This window comes from Pinus tabuliformis, chromosome J, assembly GCF_031772625.1.
Source record: "Pinus tabuliformis cultivar Carrire ecotype Pingquan chromosome J, CPIR1, whole genome shotgun sequence".
NCBI classification, from domain to species: Eukaryota; Viridiplantae; Streptophyta; class Pinopsida; order Pinales; family Pinaceae; genus Pinus; species Pinus tabuliformis.
Window position 1 is genome coordinate 477,717,061 of NC_142295.1, and position 15,865 is coordinate 477,732,925.

Here is a 15,865-nt window from a genome sequence, read left to right on the forward strand (position 1 = left end):
TTTGGATTTCAAAGATAATATTAAAATTCTGCCTGACCAGTTAAAGGATAATTTAGATTTTAGAATTTTTTTCAGTAAGGTAGATAACAACAACATGTTAATGGTCAAAATTAAACACGAGTAACCAATAATACTTTACAGATATCTCACCTGTGAAATTTATAAATATATCTTATGAATTTGAGTTTTAAAGATAAGATTAAAATTCTGTTCAACAAGTTCAAAATAAGTTATATTTTATGTTTTTCCCACTGTACTGGATAACAACTTTACATATATTTTATATGTCGAAGGACAATGAACTTTACATATATTTTATATGTCGAAGGACTATGAACTTAATGGGATTCCACTTGTAATGGGAAAATCAATTAGTGAACAGACAATGGTTTTAATTTTATTTGGAAAACCAATAACAAAAAAAAATTCACATTTAACATTTTTTTTATTTGTGTGCTAATAACGCCATTGTGTGAACGTGAATGTGAAGAAATGCTATTGGAATAATATCTTTTCCTTGTCCAATCTGAAGCGACATTGATCCGGAGGTCAAGTGGAAAAATGCCATCAGAGGATGTTGAAAAATGAAACCCCAGAAAATGGACTAAAGGTGTGACTGGTGCTTTTCTAATTATTAGATTTTATATATTTTTTTTTTAATTTGGTGAAACGTGAAATTTTGATGTTTTTTGGTTTAAAACTTATTTTTTATATATATAAATTCTAATACTCAAAAATCTATATCACACTTACACTGTGAAAATTTAAAATTAAATTTAATAACTTAATTTTAGGATTCCAACACATCACTATCACATTGTCAACAAAATTCAACCAAAACAATATACTTAAAAAGCCTCCCAATCCCAAACATAAAATGTTAACCAGTCAAAAAAAAAATAGAGGGTTAAGAATGTTAACCAGTAAAAAAAATAGACCGACACTATAAGAAATGAGCCGGTTAAGAATGTTAACCAGTAAAGAAAATAGACCGACACTATAAGAAATGAGCCGGTTAAACTGCCTCCCAATCCCAAACATAAAATGTTAACCAGTCAAAAAAAAATAGAGGGTTAAGAATGTTAACCAGTAAAAAAAATAGACCGACACTATAAGAAATGAGCCGGTTAAGAATGTTAACCAGTAAAGAAAATAGACCGACACTATAAGAAATGAGCCGGTTAAACTGTAGATGGTTGACTCACACAGTGAGAAATGAGACTGTTAAATTGTTGAAAATTGGCTAAGGCAGTAAGAAATGAGAGCGTTAAACTGTTGAAAATGGATAGTCCAGTGAAAATGAGACATTTTAACTGTACGAAAATGGACTAAGGCGGTGAGAAATGAGACTGCTACACGTAGAAAATGGCTAAGGCGGTGAGAAATGAAACTGCTACACAGTAAAAAAAAACGGATTACGACTGTCAGAGAAGAGACTCGTTAACTGTAGAGAGTGGACTGAGACGGTAAGACACAAAAATGTCAAACCCAAAGATGGTGAAAAAGAGAATGATCAATATAGTAATGGATTGATAGAGAGTAAGCATGGAGGGTTAGTTTAATTGGTTAAGTTTTCAAAGTATCGTGTGAAGCATGTTTGCTATTTAGAGAGGGCAAGGTTTCAATTCACTTTCGCTATTTTGAATTCACTTTTACTACGGTTTTTACTACGGAGAGATCACGTGATTCTCTAGACAATCTCGAGCTCAAACTTAGTAGCTGATTGTGCAGGAAGAGTTTTAGGAAGACTTAATTAAAACACATCTAAGTTGCTATTATCTTTTAAATGAAAATGGATGGTTTTTTTTTGAAATGTAAAGTGTGTGTGAGAGAAAAATCATAGTAAGGTGGTATTTATTTTGACAGGCTTTGATAATTATTTGTTTATAATTAATGTATCGCATAGTGGTATTTATTTTGACATGTTTTGATAATTATTTGCTTATAATTAATGTTCTTGTTATAAGAAACATGTTGTGATATTATATTTACATTGCAATAATAACTATTAAAGATTGAATATTAGTTAATTAATACTTTAAGTAATCATAAAAATGATGCAAAGTTACATTATACCATTTATGTTACATGCATTTTCATCGGAGTAGTTACAAATGACATTTAATTGTGCAAAATGTAATTCCTTTGAGTGGATCTGCTTAATACAAATATTCTCATTTATTTAAATATTGAGTAGTTAGATCTGACTCGTACAACTATTTGCTTTAAATATCCTCCATATAAATTTACCCTTTGCAAATATTCCTTGATTAAGTCTGACTAGTACAAAAATATTCTTGCCTGATACAAATATTCCTTACATTTAACATGAACCACACAAAAAAATCATAGAAAACAAAACAAAGTGAAAGAGGGAAAGAACTAAGAATTGAACATTGCGACCCTGTTTTCCTTACATTTAACATGAACCACACAAAAAAAATCAGAACATTGCGACCCTGTTTTCGATCCCCAGTGTGTACGCAGATTGTGGATATTTCAATTTTGTAGACATTGAGTAATATTGTATCACGCCAAACATTCTTTTCATGAAGGCTGGATCCACTGCACGTCTGGATTTGAGAGCATGAATATATTGAAAATTATTTATTCTCACACGTGGTATCGCACAGCGTGAAGCTGCTTGTCCATTCTGTTATCCAGGTCAAAATAAAACGACATCAACTGCGACTTTCGTAGAGCCACACTTCTTTTTTCTCCGATCTATCGCTTTCTGTCGCTGTCAGAACACAAAATTTGACCGGTCAGAGATTTGGATGACGGCCTTTTTCACTGCTTCTTCGTGACATAATTCACACATACGTTACAATATTTTAAATCTTGGAGCTGTCAATTCTTTGGGAGTTGTTCAAATCCTGCACTTCTGTATCGCAATAATTTTAATGGTTGGGTTTCTGTATTTAAGTCTTATAAAACAACAAGTTGGAGTTGTGATTGATTCCCAATTTGATTTCAACAACGTGATGCTTAATTTCTTCATAAAAAAGAATATCAGAGCATTTATAATAATAAAAGAGTCAATTGAAATCATATAATATTATTTATAATAATGAACAGTCAAAAGATATCATAGGACTCCAAATGAAACTCGTTTCCCTACCCTCTACTCAAAAGATTACAATACTCATTACAAATAATTTACATTGACAAGTATTGAAAAAGGTGCCATGGACACCAAAAACAAAACACAGTTTACAAAAATGGCAATGACTGATGCACAATATACACTCCAGTTTTGATTTCATGTGGATTCCTGCTTTTGAATCAGATATGTTAAAAATTTATAATTTTTATAAAGTAGATGTTCGGAAAAAATACAAGTTATATAGTTATATAATTTAATAAGGAATTTTTTAATGCAATATAAATCTAATGTGTATGGTGATGGTATAAAAGTTTCAAAATTAAAATTTTATAATTATTATAAAATATATATTTGGAAAAAAATATAAGTTACATAATTTTTATTGTAAATATTTTTGATGTAATATATTTAATATTTTTGATGTAATATATTTACTTTGTATTGGGTAATGTTTATAGTATTAATATTTGCAAATTAAGAATTTATGGTTTTTATGAAAATATATGTTTGGAAAAATATAAGTTATATAAAAAAAATTTGGAATTATTTTTGATGTAATATTCATAATATTAAAGTTTGAAAAAATAAAAGTTATAATTATTATAAAAATGTATGTTTCCAAAAAAAATTAAGTTATATAATATTTATTGGAAATATTTTTGATCTAATAGATCTCCTTTATATTTTGTTAATATTTGCAATATTGAAATTTGAAAATTTAATTGATTTGCATTTGATATAAGTAAGAATATGTTTTGAATAAATTTCACTTATTTTCAAGATTGATTTTCAAGTTTAACTGAGTTCAATATTTATAGATGCTATTACTAAATTAATTCATTTGAAATGATTAAATTTTGAGAATAAGTGTTTATCCCAAGTCAAGTTTAAAGGAAGAATTTTAGTTTTGCCTTAATTTGGTGATAGAGCCTATAGATGAATTCATTAGCAATGGTTTGAGGTTTATAGATCCATGATATTTTCCCATAGTATATAATATGATGAAATAAAAAATATATATAATACATATTATTGAATAATATATAGTTCCACCATCTAAAATATCTAAAGTCAACGGTTAACTAGTTGATGGTTAAAGATTGATATAATTTTATTTGTCATCTACAACATTAAATATAGTGGAGAAATATTTGACACCTTCAAAATAAAAGTTTGAACTTCTCTTTTTAATGTTTAGAAGAATCTACAAAAAGTTGGTGTCTGTGACAAAGGTCAATTTTGAACTAGGGATTTAACATAAATCCTTATACTCACATTTACTTTACATTTTTAATAAAATTGTCTAGTAATCTATACAACATAACTAAAACTTCAAACATTTTTTTTTTTTCTTTGTAAGGACTAAATCTATTAAAATAAAATGAAAATAAAATTACAAGGAGGTCGAAACTTCAAAAGAGAAGACCTGCATGCTTTCAGCCTAACAAAATTGTCCCATGATTGGGAGGACCAGTTACAGTGTATAGAGAACCAAACATAGGAACCTAAAAACAGTGATAAACCCAAAAAGAGATTCAACCCCTATGAAGTTGTCACAATCAGCAACAAAAGACAAAGATTCTATCCAAATTAGTAGTAGAGCCCCAAACTTCCAAACAGAGAACCAGACAACCAGGCCGCATAGACAAAACCAGATCCACAAAACCCGAATCATTTGAACTTGACAGAGTGAACCAAAAAGAAATCAATGAGGACACGCAAGGGAGCCAGGTGGTGTCACATGACCACATCTTGGTCTAGCAGCTCCTCAACAACAGGACACTCATTGCCATACCAGATATCATCGCCCTTCGCCTCGTCACCAACCCCGCTGCCACCTGGAGGATCCAATGTCAGAAGAGTGCCACAAGAACCACCAGGAGCCAAACTCTAATGGCTAAGATAGTTCTTCCACCAAGAAACTCCAAATGGAACCGGCAAAGGTAGGAGGCCAAAGAGCAAGCAGTGGAGAGAAAGGTCGAATGCGCCATGAATAAAACCGCAAGGGCCTCGTGTCGTTTGAGGTGAGCCATTAATTCAACATGCAGGAAGACTTGCATTTGCATTATGTGAACCAGCTTGAGCCTAACACAAGCTTGGAGAAGAGCGCTAAGCATCAACTCGCAGGACCACGCGTCAGCTTCATTAAATGAATCCATTACTTGAAACTTGATTCACCCGCATTTGCGTAAACTTCAAACTTATTAACTAATAACCTTTTATAAAATTATTTTAAATATTATCAAAAATAAATTATTTTATTTTATCAATAAATAATATTGCATAATAAAAAAATTAGAAAAAACAATAACTTAAATGATATAAAAAACTGTGAATTATAATAATAAATTATATATACTCAATAATTATAATTATATATATATATATATATATAATAAATATAATTCTTCAAAAAAAATCAAAACCAGTTAATTAAATTAACTAAATTAAGAAATAGTAAAAAAAATCTAGATGGAATACCATAAATCTCATATCTAAAATCCACTATTCAAATCATTCACCTATTTCCACACACAAAAAAAAGAAACATTAAGAGAATTTAAAAGTTCAAATTCTCTTGGAAATTAGTTAACATTAAAGATAATGTATAGCATATTTAAATTATTTTTTAATTATAGTTAAATAATTATAAATTAAAACAAAAAAAATAAAAAATATTTTAAATTTATTTATCAAGGGTTAAATATTTTAAAATAAATAAAATTTAGTTTAGTAAAAATGATTATTTATTAATTTTTAAAGGCATAGTTTAACTTATAAATTAAATAATTTTTTTTATCAAAATTTAGTAAAATAATTTCAAGAAAGAATGTGATTTTTTATTATTTAAAATGCATTTTTAAATGTATAAATAGATTTAATATTTGAAATATTTCATGGGGCACTTGAATTCTACATGTTAAACAACTTAAATAGAAGTTTTTAAAAAATTCTGTTGGATTTTGGTTAAAATTAACCAAAAATAATGTCGTCAAAAAAGTCATTTCATGTATATGTTAGACTACACCATTTTAAAATATTTATATCATTAGATTTCAAAAAATATACTTTGAATAAAATAATTAACCCTAGAGTCATATGAGAGAAAGATAACTCTCAATAAATAGTAAAAATAATTAATGACAACTAATTAACAGTAACAAATAGAAAATGTTCTAAATATCACTATCATAAAATTATTAATGAATGTTGAAACAATAAAGCTCCACCCCAAATTCATTTGACATGGTAAAATACAATTATAACAAATGTGAGTGGAGTATGTTAAATATTTGTGGCTAAATGAAATGGTTAAGGGATGAGAATAAAACATCCCTTCCATATACCACATCAATTTAATTAGGATTGTAGTGATAAGGTGGTAGACTTTAGAGCGAGTAAAGGTGGTTATTTTAGAGTTCATGTCTTAGGGTTAGATTAATTAGGATGGTTGTGATAAGGTGGTAGACTTTGGAGAAAGTAAAGGTGGTTATTTTAGAGTTCATGTCTTAGGGTTAGATTGTAGTAAGGTGTTATAGGGAGAACTAGATATTAATGGTAATGACTCGAGTTATTACTAGAGAGTGGAGAGGCTATCAAAATTGCATAGTACAGCCATGCTTATTTTCTAAGTGGAGAGGCTATCAAAATTGCATAGTACAACCATGCTTATTTTCTAAGCGTAGTTGGCAATAAGGTAAGGGGTTTGAACCTTGTGTTTGGTATCCCATAATTAACCCCCAATAAGCATAGTTGGCAATGGGGTAGGGCGTTTGAACCATGTGTTTGGTATCAAATTAAATCGACACAAACAAATAATGGTAGAACAGGTGGTAGATTAGGCAGATCGATGGGTGAGTGACCTAAGGAACTTGAGGACCTATGAGATGAAATTTTCTTGGCCAGCGAAAATGTACTAGGTGATGAAGGCCTTGGTAGACCAAATTGCCACAAAAGGTTAAAATATGGTGTACTTGAAGCCTATTTGAAGGTAAGTTTGAAGCCGTTGTGAAGGGGGTCTTTCGTGTTGGATTATTATTGCATCATGTTATTTACGATATATAGACCTCCCTCACATCTCCCAATTCGTTAAAAGGAAAACACCTCAAATTACATTATTGTAACTTCATCCGTGGGTCTGTGTCTATTTTTACAGCCGCCCTAGCTATTATATTACAGCCGCCCTTCGACCAATTGCAAATGTGACCGAGTCGTTGTAAGATTATTCTGTCATCGTCACCGTCACCGTCTGTCGTGCCGCTGTAGTCCTGGATTGACTAAGCTCGAAAACGACAAAATAGTTTGCAAGCTGTCATATCAGAAGGACGAGCGGTCCAGATGGGCCCCCCGGCACTTTCCTCTCGTTGAACATTTCCATTTCCTGAACAATACCACCGTTGCGGTTTCTTTCCATCGCCTATATAAGAGGAGAGGGAAATGCTAAGCAAGCAAGGATAACTCAAACCGCCGAGTGAGCTTCATATCTAACCAATAATAACACCTGTATAGCTTCACAGCAGCAGGGCACCATGGGCCGAGCTCCTTGCTGTGATAAAATGGGAGTAAAGAAAGGCCCCTGGACTCTAGACGAAGATAAAATACTGGTCGATTACATTACCAAACATGGCCATGGCAACTGGCGTGCACTGCCCAAGCAAGCAGGTCAGTATCATGGATTTATTCGCTTTCAATATGATCAGGATTTTGTGAATGAATAAAAATGGCATGTAAATCTAACTATGGTGGTTTCATGTTTCAGGGCTCCTGCGATGTGGAAAGAGTTGTCGCCTGCGGTGGACGAACTACCTGAGACCCGACATCAAAAGAGGGAATTTTAGTCCAGAAGAGGAAGATCAAGTTATTAAATTGCATGAGCGCATAGGGAATAGGTGAGTTTAGAAATTTATAAATTTCAATATTTGATTAATAGGATTGATGGAACAACTCTTCATAAAAAAATATATAGTTAGAATTCTACTATGATCCAAATTTTCTGTATGATAGTAGATTCCCAATTCTAATTTGAGTGGAATAATGTTTCAGAACTTTACCTGAATCTGAATTAATCCCAATTTTGTTATAACGCAGATGGTCCACTATTGCTTCGTACTTGCCAGGAAGAACCGACAATGAGATCAAGAACGTGTGGAACACCCATTTAAAGAAACGTCTAGCGCGTATGAAAGCCGAGTCGGTTGCAGTCGACGCACAGCCAACGCCTGCGTCTTCCCTGGATCCATCCACTACAGAAATGACGTGCCACGGTTCGAGTCCTGTAAGGTCACAAATACTCTGTAATTCGGTCCCAAGCGCACCATCAGAATGGCAGATCTGTGATCCGATTTATGTTTTGCCAGACCTCTCAGAAGACATAACCTCATCTTCCTACAACATTTGCACTAGTACTATAGATTATCAGAGTACCAGCACTGATTCAACTTTAGATGTGTTTCAGTCTGACAGTATTGATTCTTTAGAACCGGAAATTGATCAGAGTCATCTATCCATTAATACCCTGGATGAGCTTGAATGCCAGCAGCCTTTATCAAAAGATCCCCAAATTTTCATCGGCTATTATCAAAATAATTTCGAAGACTCGGCAGGAGGGTCTGCAATTAGCCATGATGATAAAGAAGAAATGGGCTCCAGTTGGTCTCAGGGCATGAGCTCTGATTGCAACGGAGAAATGATAATAAGCGACGAGAGCTTAAACAGCCGATTGAACCTGCGAGTTGATTCTCCCATGCAGCAATTTTATGGTGCAGAAGTTGATTGGTTTCTTGACCAATCTGAAAACATGAGTGCTGCCATGGATTCGAATCATTTACCTACAAATACCAATCAGCTCTGGGGTACTGATCTCCAGGTTAATGAGGGCATGGATTTCTGGCTAAACATACTAAGACAAGTGGAGCCGTTGCCCTTATTCCAGTTTTCTTCACCTGCTCAGGTTTCATCTCCGATTAATTCTAGTCATCACTGCTGATTCTTTGTCAGCTTCACTGTTCAGACCGATGAGAGTTTACCATAAGTAACCCAGGTTGGATTACCAGTGTACTTTTTTATGGGCTCCATCCGAAATATTATCCGAAAATCGTGATAAGAGTTTAGATTCCTTTGTAAAAAAGGGTTGGTGGGAAAAGGCAGTTTAAGATTCCTATGGAAAAACGCATTGTTGGGAAAAGGCGGTTTATGTATATAGGAAAAATCGAGAAACTTGTTTTGAGTTTGGATTCAATACGTAAAGATTCAGAATTTTATAGCACTGTGTCATGTGCGTGTGAAATGTCCAATTATTTTTTTAGTGAATTAACCTTAAATATAATTTAAATATTTTTTTGTGATGTAATATATTTATTTTATATTGGGTAATGTTTATAGTATTAATATTTGGAAATTAAAAATTTATGGTTTTTATGAAAACATATGTTTGGAAAAATATAAGTTATATAATTTTTATTGGAAATATTTTTTATGTAATACTTGCAATATTAAAGTTCGAAATTTTAAAATTTATAATTATTATAAAAATGTATGTTTGGAAAAAAATATAAGTTATATAATATTTATTGGAAATATTTTTGATGTAATAGATCTAGTTTATATTGTGTTAATATTTGCAATATTGAAATTTGAAAATTTAATTGATTTGCATTTGATATAAGTAAGAGTATGTTTTAAATAAATTTCACTTATTTTTAATATTGATTACAAGTTTAATTGAGTTCAATATTTATAAATGCTATTACTAAATTAATTCATTTGAAATTATTAAATTTTGAGAATCGGTGTTTATCCCAAGTCAAGTTTAAAGGAAGAATGTTAGTTTCCCCTTAATTTGGTGATAGAGCTATAGATGAATTCATTAGCAATGGTTTGAGGTTTATAGATCCATTATATTTTCCCATAGTATATAATATGATGAAATGAAAAATATATATAATACATATTATTGAGTAATATATAGTTCCACCATCTAAAATATCTAAAGTCAATGGTTAACTAGTTGATGGTTAATGATTGATGTAATTTTATTTGTCATCTACAATATTAAATATAGTGGAGAGATATTTGACACCTTCAAAATAAAAGTCTAAACTTCTCTTTTTAATGTCTAGAAGAATGGACAACAAGTTGGTTTTGTGATAAAGGTTAATTTTGAACCGGGATTTAATATAAATCCTTATACTTACATTTACTTTACATTTTTAATCAAATTGTCAAATAATCTATATAACAGAACTAAAACTTCAAACTTATTAACTAATAAATTTTTATAAAATTATTTTAAGTATATCAAAAATAAATTATTTTATTTCATCAATAAATAATATTGCATAGTAAAAAAATTGAAAAAAAACAATAAATTAAATGATATAAAAAACAAAAAATTATAATAATAAAATATTTATATTCAAAATATAAATATATAATTCTTCAAACAAAAATCAAAACCTGTTAGATAAATTAACTAAATTGAAAAATAATAAAAAAATAAAAATCCAGATAGAATACCATAAAACTCATATCTAAAATCCACTATTCAAATCATTTACCTATTTCCACAAACAAAAATAGGAAACATTATGAGAATTTAAAAGTTTTAATTCTCTTAGAAATTAGTTAACATTAAAAATAGTGTATATCATATTTAAATTTTTTTAATTATATTTAAATAATTATAAATTAAAATAAAAAATAAAAAATATTTTAAATTTATTTATCAAGCAATCTATACCAATCTACTTTCTATCGGTCATGGCTGCGCCCAAAGGAGCCTGTATAAAAATGAAGGAAATTTTTGGAAAATTCCTATGGGGAGGGCCCAAAGAGCAAAAGAAATGGGCACTTGTATCGTGGAAAAGCTTGACAAAAAAGAAAAGAAGAAGGAGGTCTAGGACTCCGAGACCTAGGCATCCTAAACCAAGTCCTAGGAGCAAAACTGTGGTGGAGGTGGATGAGGGAGGAAATGATTTATGGAAAAAAATATGGACACAGAAATATAATATACCTTTAACAACAGAAGATATCCTCATATTAGAAGAAACTCCAAAAGGGTCTACTATATGGGAATTGGCAAGTCAGAACAGAAACATCATAAACAATTATGCCTTCTAGGAAATAAGGGGAGGAGGTATAACTAAATTCTGGGAGGAGGAATGGCAACAGAGAGAGAGAATGGACAGCATTCAAGCCTTGCAAAGTACACATCAGAAGGCGGTAAGGGAGGGGCTTGAATATGTAAGAGATTATTGGGGGGAAGGGGAGACAGAAGAGACATGGAGAATATGGAGAAAGCTAGAGGATTGGAATGAAAATATAGATCAAGAGCAGAAAGGGATATTTATAAAAGAATTGGAGTCAAGGAAAATGAAAAATAGGCCAGGGTCGAATATCCTCAGATGGGGAAAGTCCACAAGAGGGACCTTCACAGTCAAAGAAGCCTATTACTTATCCACTCGACAAGAGAGGGAAAGAGAAAATATAGAATGGAAAATAATATGGAGAAATAAGTGGTGGCCGAAGATAACTATATTTGCATGGCTAGTTGGAAAAGAAAGAATCCTGACATGGGACAAGCTACAAAAACGAGTTTTCCAGGGGCCTCCGAGATGCAGCCTGTGTAAACAAGAAAATGAATCTCGGGAACACATCCTGAACTCTTGCCCATTCGCTCAGCACCAGTGGAATGAGGTCAGGAAACTCTTTGGAGATTCTAACAAGGACCCCAGGGATATTAAGAAGACCATCTTCCAATGGGGAGAGGGTAATTTTTCGTGTAAGGTAGTAAGGAGAACTTGGAATCTTGCCCTAGGCTTTATCATATGGCTTCTATGGAAGGAAAGAAATCAAAAGATTTTCCTAGATAAAGCTAACCCACCAGAAAAGATTTGGGGAGGTATACAAAAATCGATCAGGGAGACGGTTCTGGCTGAGACCTGGGAGGAGGAAGATTGGAGAGCGAACCCCGAGGAAGGTAGAATCCTAGCAAAACTGAACATGGAATATGGCATGGTGTACCCTTTGAAGGAAAGACAACAGAGACCTCAGGCTCAGAGTCCAGAGCAGTTCAGTTATCTGGCGAGAAACTTCATTAAACTGAACTTTGATGGGGCTTCCAAAGGAAACCCAGGGTCGGCAGGCCTTGGAGGTATTTTTAGAGACAGTGAGAAACATACTAGATGGGTGTATGCGGAATGGGGAGGAATAATGACCAACAATGAAGTAGAATTAATGGCTGTATATCAGGGTCTCAGAATAGCAGTAAGGAATGGCCACACAAACCTGGAAATCGAAGGAGACTCTCAGATCGTAGTGGAAATTCTTCGAAATCTCAATAACGGGAAGGATTGGGATCAAGTTGCAAGGAGGTGGAGAACGGTAGGGATTATTCAAGATCTGGAAAATATTTTAAAGCGCTTTCAATATAAAATCTTCAACCACATCAGGAGAAAAGTAAATAAAGCGACAGACTTTCTTGCAAATTGGGGATGCAAAGAACGGGGAGAAAAGATAGACATCAATTGGTCAACAATGATGAATAAGCTAGGTTTGGAAAACCTTACTACAATAATCACTCAGGATCATAATGAATCCACAGCTCAATAACAAGAACCCACAGAGACCCCAAATCGGGGTGAAAATGGCGGCGAGGAGATCAATTAATATGGTGAGAGCGAAAAATAATGACAGGTCAGATGGGATATGGATAATCATGACGGCAAGCAGGAAGATCTGCAGAGAGGATATAATTCCAAGGCAAGGCAGAGATGAAGTAAAGAAAGGCAGAAGAGGTGGTAGAAATGCTGCAGTGATGGGACATGGGCAAGATGGTACAGAAGACAGACGTGGAGAAGTGGGAGATGATGGAAATAACAGGCGGCAGCGGGAGGTGGTGAAGAGGAATGAGGAGGAGTGGCAAAGGAAAAATCATAAAGGAGAGAAGAGGTGCGAAGGAGAGAATGGGATCACAGCAATTACAGTGAGAGCGCAAGGAGGCAGGGTGGCGAAGACCATAACAGAGCTTAAGATAAAACAGGGAAGGCAGAAAGGTCGACTGCATACCACGAAGAGGAAGAGACGAATGGCAATGGTGAGAAGAACGAGAAAGGAAGTAGCTGAGGAGAGCAGAGATGAAAAGGGACTGGGGAAGAAAGGGAAAAAGATGGAGTCGTGGGAAGCCATGGAGCAATACCAGATAGGCATGGAAGATACAGAAGACGAAGAGGAAATGTATAACTCTGAATAGGACGAGTGGGAGCAGCCAGGGAAGAGCGTATTGGAGACAGAGGGGCCCCTTAAGGTTGAAATTTAGGAAGAAAGAAAGTATGGAGTAATGAGGGACAGAGGGCGAAGAGCGGGAGGTGACCAGGGTGGCACCTCTGGAATGAAGGATCAGGGTGACAGAATAAAGGAGGATAACAGAGGAAGAACGGGAAGAGGAAGGACTCGTGGCGGTAGAGGGAGAGGAAGACCGGCCAGACAACGGGAGAGCAGTGAGCAAGCTACGGTGGGGAAAAGGAGGTATAGGAAAAATCTAAAGAAAAGGGTATAGTATGCAGAATGAGCCTACAACGAAAACACAGATGAAGATATCCGGAGAATAATTCAGAGAATGGAGGAGGAAGCCACGCAGGGTCAGTCTGGTTCAGAAATGGAGGACTGGGAATACTTGTTGCCGGATCCAGGAAACACCAGAGGGCGCATGACACTGTACAAATAGGCATTACGTGTTTACTGGGTTATGAAGAGACTATTGGCAAAAGCAATGGAGTAGGTGGCCATGGAGATGGCAAAACTGGCTCAGGGAATTCCTAACATGAAAAAAGAGATACAAAACATGCAGGTAACCGTCATAATGCAGGACAACAAACTGCAAGAGATCAAGCAGCTGATAAGGGAGACCAACTCTGGAATAAAGAAAGAAGGAGACCAGCAGGAGGCAATGGCAGCCTGATACATGGAGATAAGTAGAAAATCCTCTAGTTTTTGGTTGTAGAATGTTAGCTCCTAGATTTTGGACACTGTTCATAATGCATATAAGAACTAGTAGTAATTTGTTTAAATGTCTAATATACATAGCTTGGACAAGGAGGCTCAGCATTTTTTGTTTCTGGATGGCTGTTAAAAACTTTAGATGGCCAACAGACCCGGTTTCCCCATTTGGGCGGGTTGAGCCCACCATGTGAATGTAGAGGTTTCAACTCGTTTTAATGAATATGAATGGTCACTCCTTAGCTTACAAAAAAAAAAATTTATCAAGGGTTAAATATTTTAAAATAAATAAAATTTAGTTTAATAAAAAAAGATTATTTATTAATTTTTAAATGCATAGTTTAATTTATAAACTAAATAAATTTTTCCATCAAAATTTAATAAAATAATTTCAAAAAAGAATGTGCTTTTTTGTTATTTAAAATGCATATTTGAATATATAAATAGATTTAATATTTCAAATCTTTCATGGGGCACTTGAATTCTACATATTAAACCACTTAAACTTAAATAAAAGTTTTTAAAAAACTTTGTTGGATTTTGGTTAAAATTAACAAAAAATAATGTCGTCCAAAAAGTCATTTCATATATAAGTTAGACTATACTACTTTAAAAAATTTATATGATTATATTTCAAAAAATATACTATTAATAAAATGATTAACCCAGAATCATATGAGAGAGATAACTCTCAATAGATAGTAAAGATGATTGATGACAACTAATTAGTAATAACAAATAGAAAAAATTTTAAATATTACTATAATAAAATTATTAATGAATGTTGAAACAATAAAGCTCCACCCCAAATTCATTTGACATGGTACACTACAATTATAACAAATGTGAGTGGAGGATGTTAAATATTTGTGGCTAAAGGAAATGGTCAAGGGATTAGAATAAAACATCCCTTCCATATACCACATCATTTAATTAAGATTGTAGTGATAAGGTGGTAGACATTGGGGAAGGTAAAGGTGGTTGTTTTAGGGTTAGATTGTACTAAGGTGTTATAAGGAAAACTAGATGTTAATGGTAATGACTGGAGTTATTATTAGAGTGGAGAAGCTAAGAAAATTGTATAGTTGGCAGTAAGGTAAGGGGTTTGAACCTTGTGTTTGGTATCCCATAATTAACCCCCAATAAGCATAGTTGGCAATGGGGTAGGGCGTTTGAACCATGTGTTTGGTATCAAATTAAATCGACACAAACAAATAATGGTAGAACAGGTGGTAGATTAGGCAGATCGATGGGTGAGTGACCTAATGAACTTGAGGACCTATGAGATGAAATTTTCTTGGCCAGCGAAAATGTACTAGGTGATGAAGGCCTTGTAGACCAAATTGCCACAAAATGTTAAAATATGGTGTATTTGAAGCCTATTTGAAGGGAAGTTTGAAGCCGTTGTGAAGGGGGTCTTTCGTATTGGATTATTATTGCATCATGTTATTTACAATATGTCGACCTCCCTCACATCTCCCAATTCGTTAAAAGGAAAACACCTCAAATTACATTATTGTAACTTCATCCGTGGGTCTGTGTCAATTTTTACAGCCGCCTGGGATATTATATTACAGCCGCCCTTCGAGCAATTGCAAATGTGACCGAGTCGTTGTAAGATTATTCTGTCATTGTCACCGTCTGTCGCGCGGCTGTAGTCCTGGATTGACTAAGCTCGAAAATGACAAAATAGTTTGCAAGCTGTCATGTCGGAGGGAGGAGCACCCGATATGGGCCCCTGGGACTTTTCTCTCGTTGAACATT

At 33.6% G+C, this 15,865-nt stretch overlaps 1 protein-coding gene across 1 annotated transcript; it reads left to right on the forward strand.

Moving 5' to 3' along the window:
- The first annotated feature begins 7,545 nt into the window (after positions 1 to 7,545).
- Positions 7,546 to 9,332, forward strand: LOC149227884 (uncharacterized). Its single transcript, XM_089375593.1, has 3 exons — positions 7,546 to 7,768; positions 7,866 to 7,995; positions 8,195 to 9,332. Exons 1-3 carry the CDS (start codon positions 7,636 to 7,638, stop codon positions 9,090 to 9,092), a joined length of 1,161 nt encoding a protein of 386 aa, XP_089231719.1. The 5' UTR covers positions 7,546 to 7,635; the 3' UTR covers positions 9,093 to 9,332.
- The last annotated feature ends 6,533 nt before the right edge of the window (positions 9,333 to 15,865 follow it).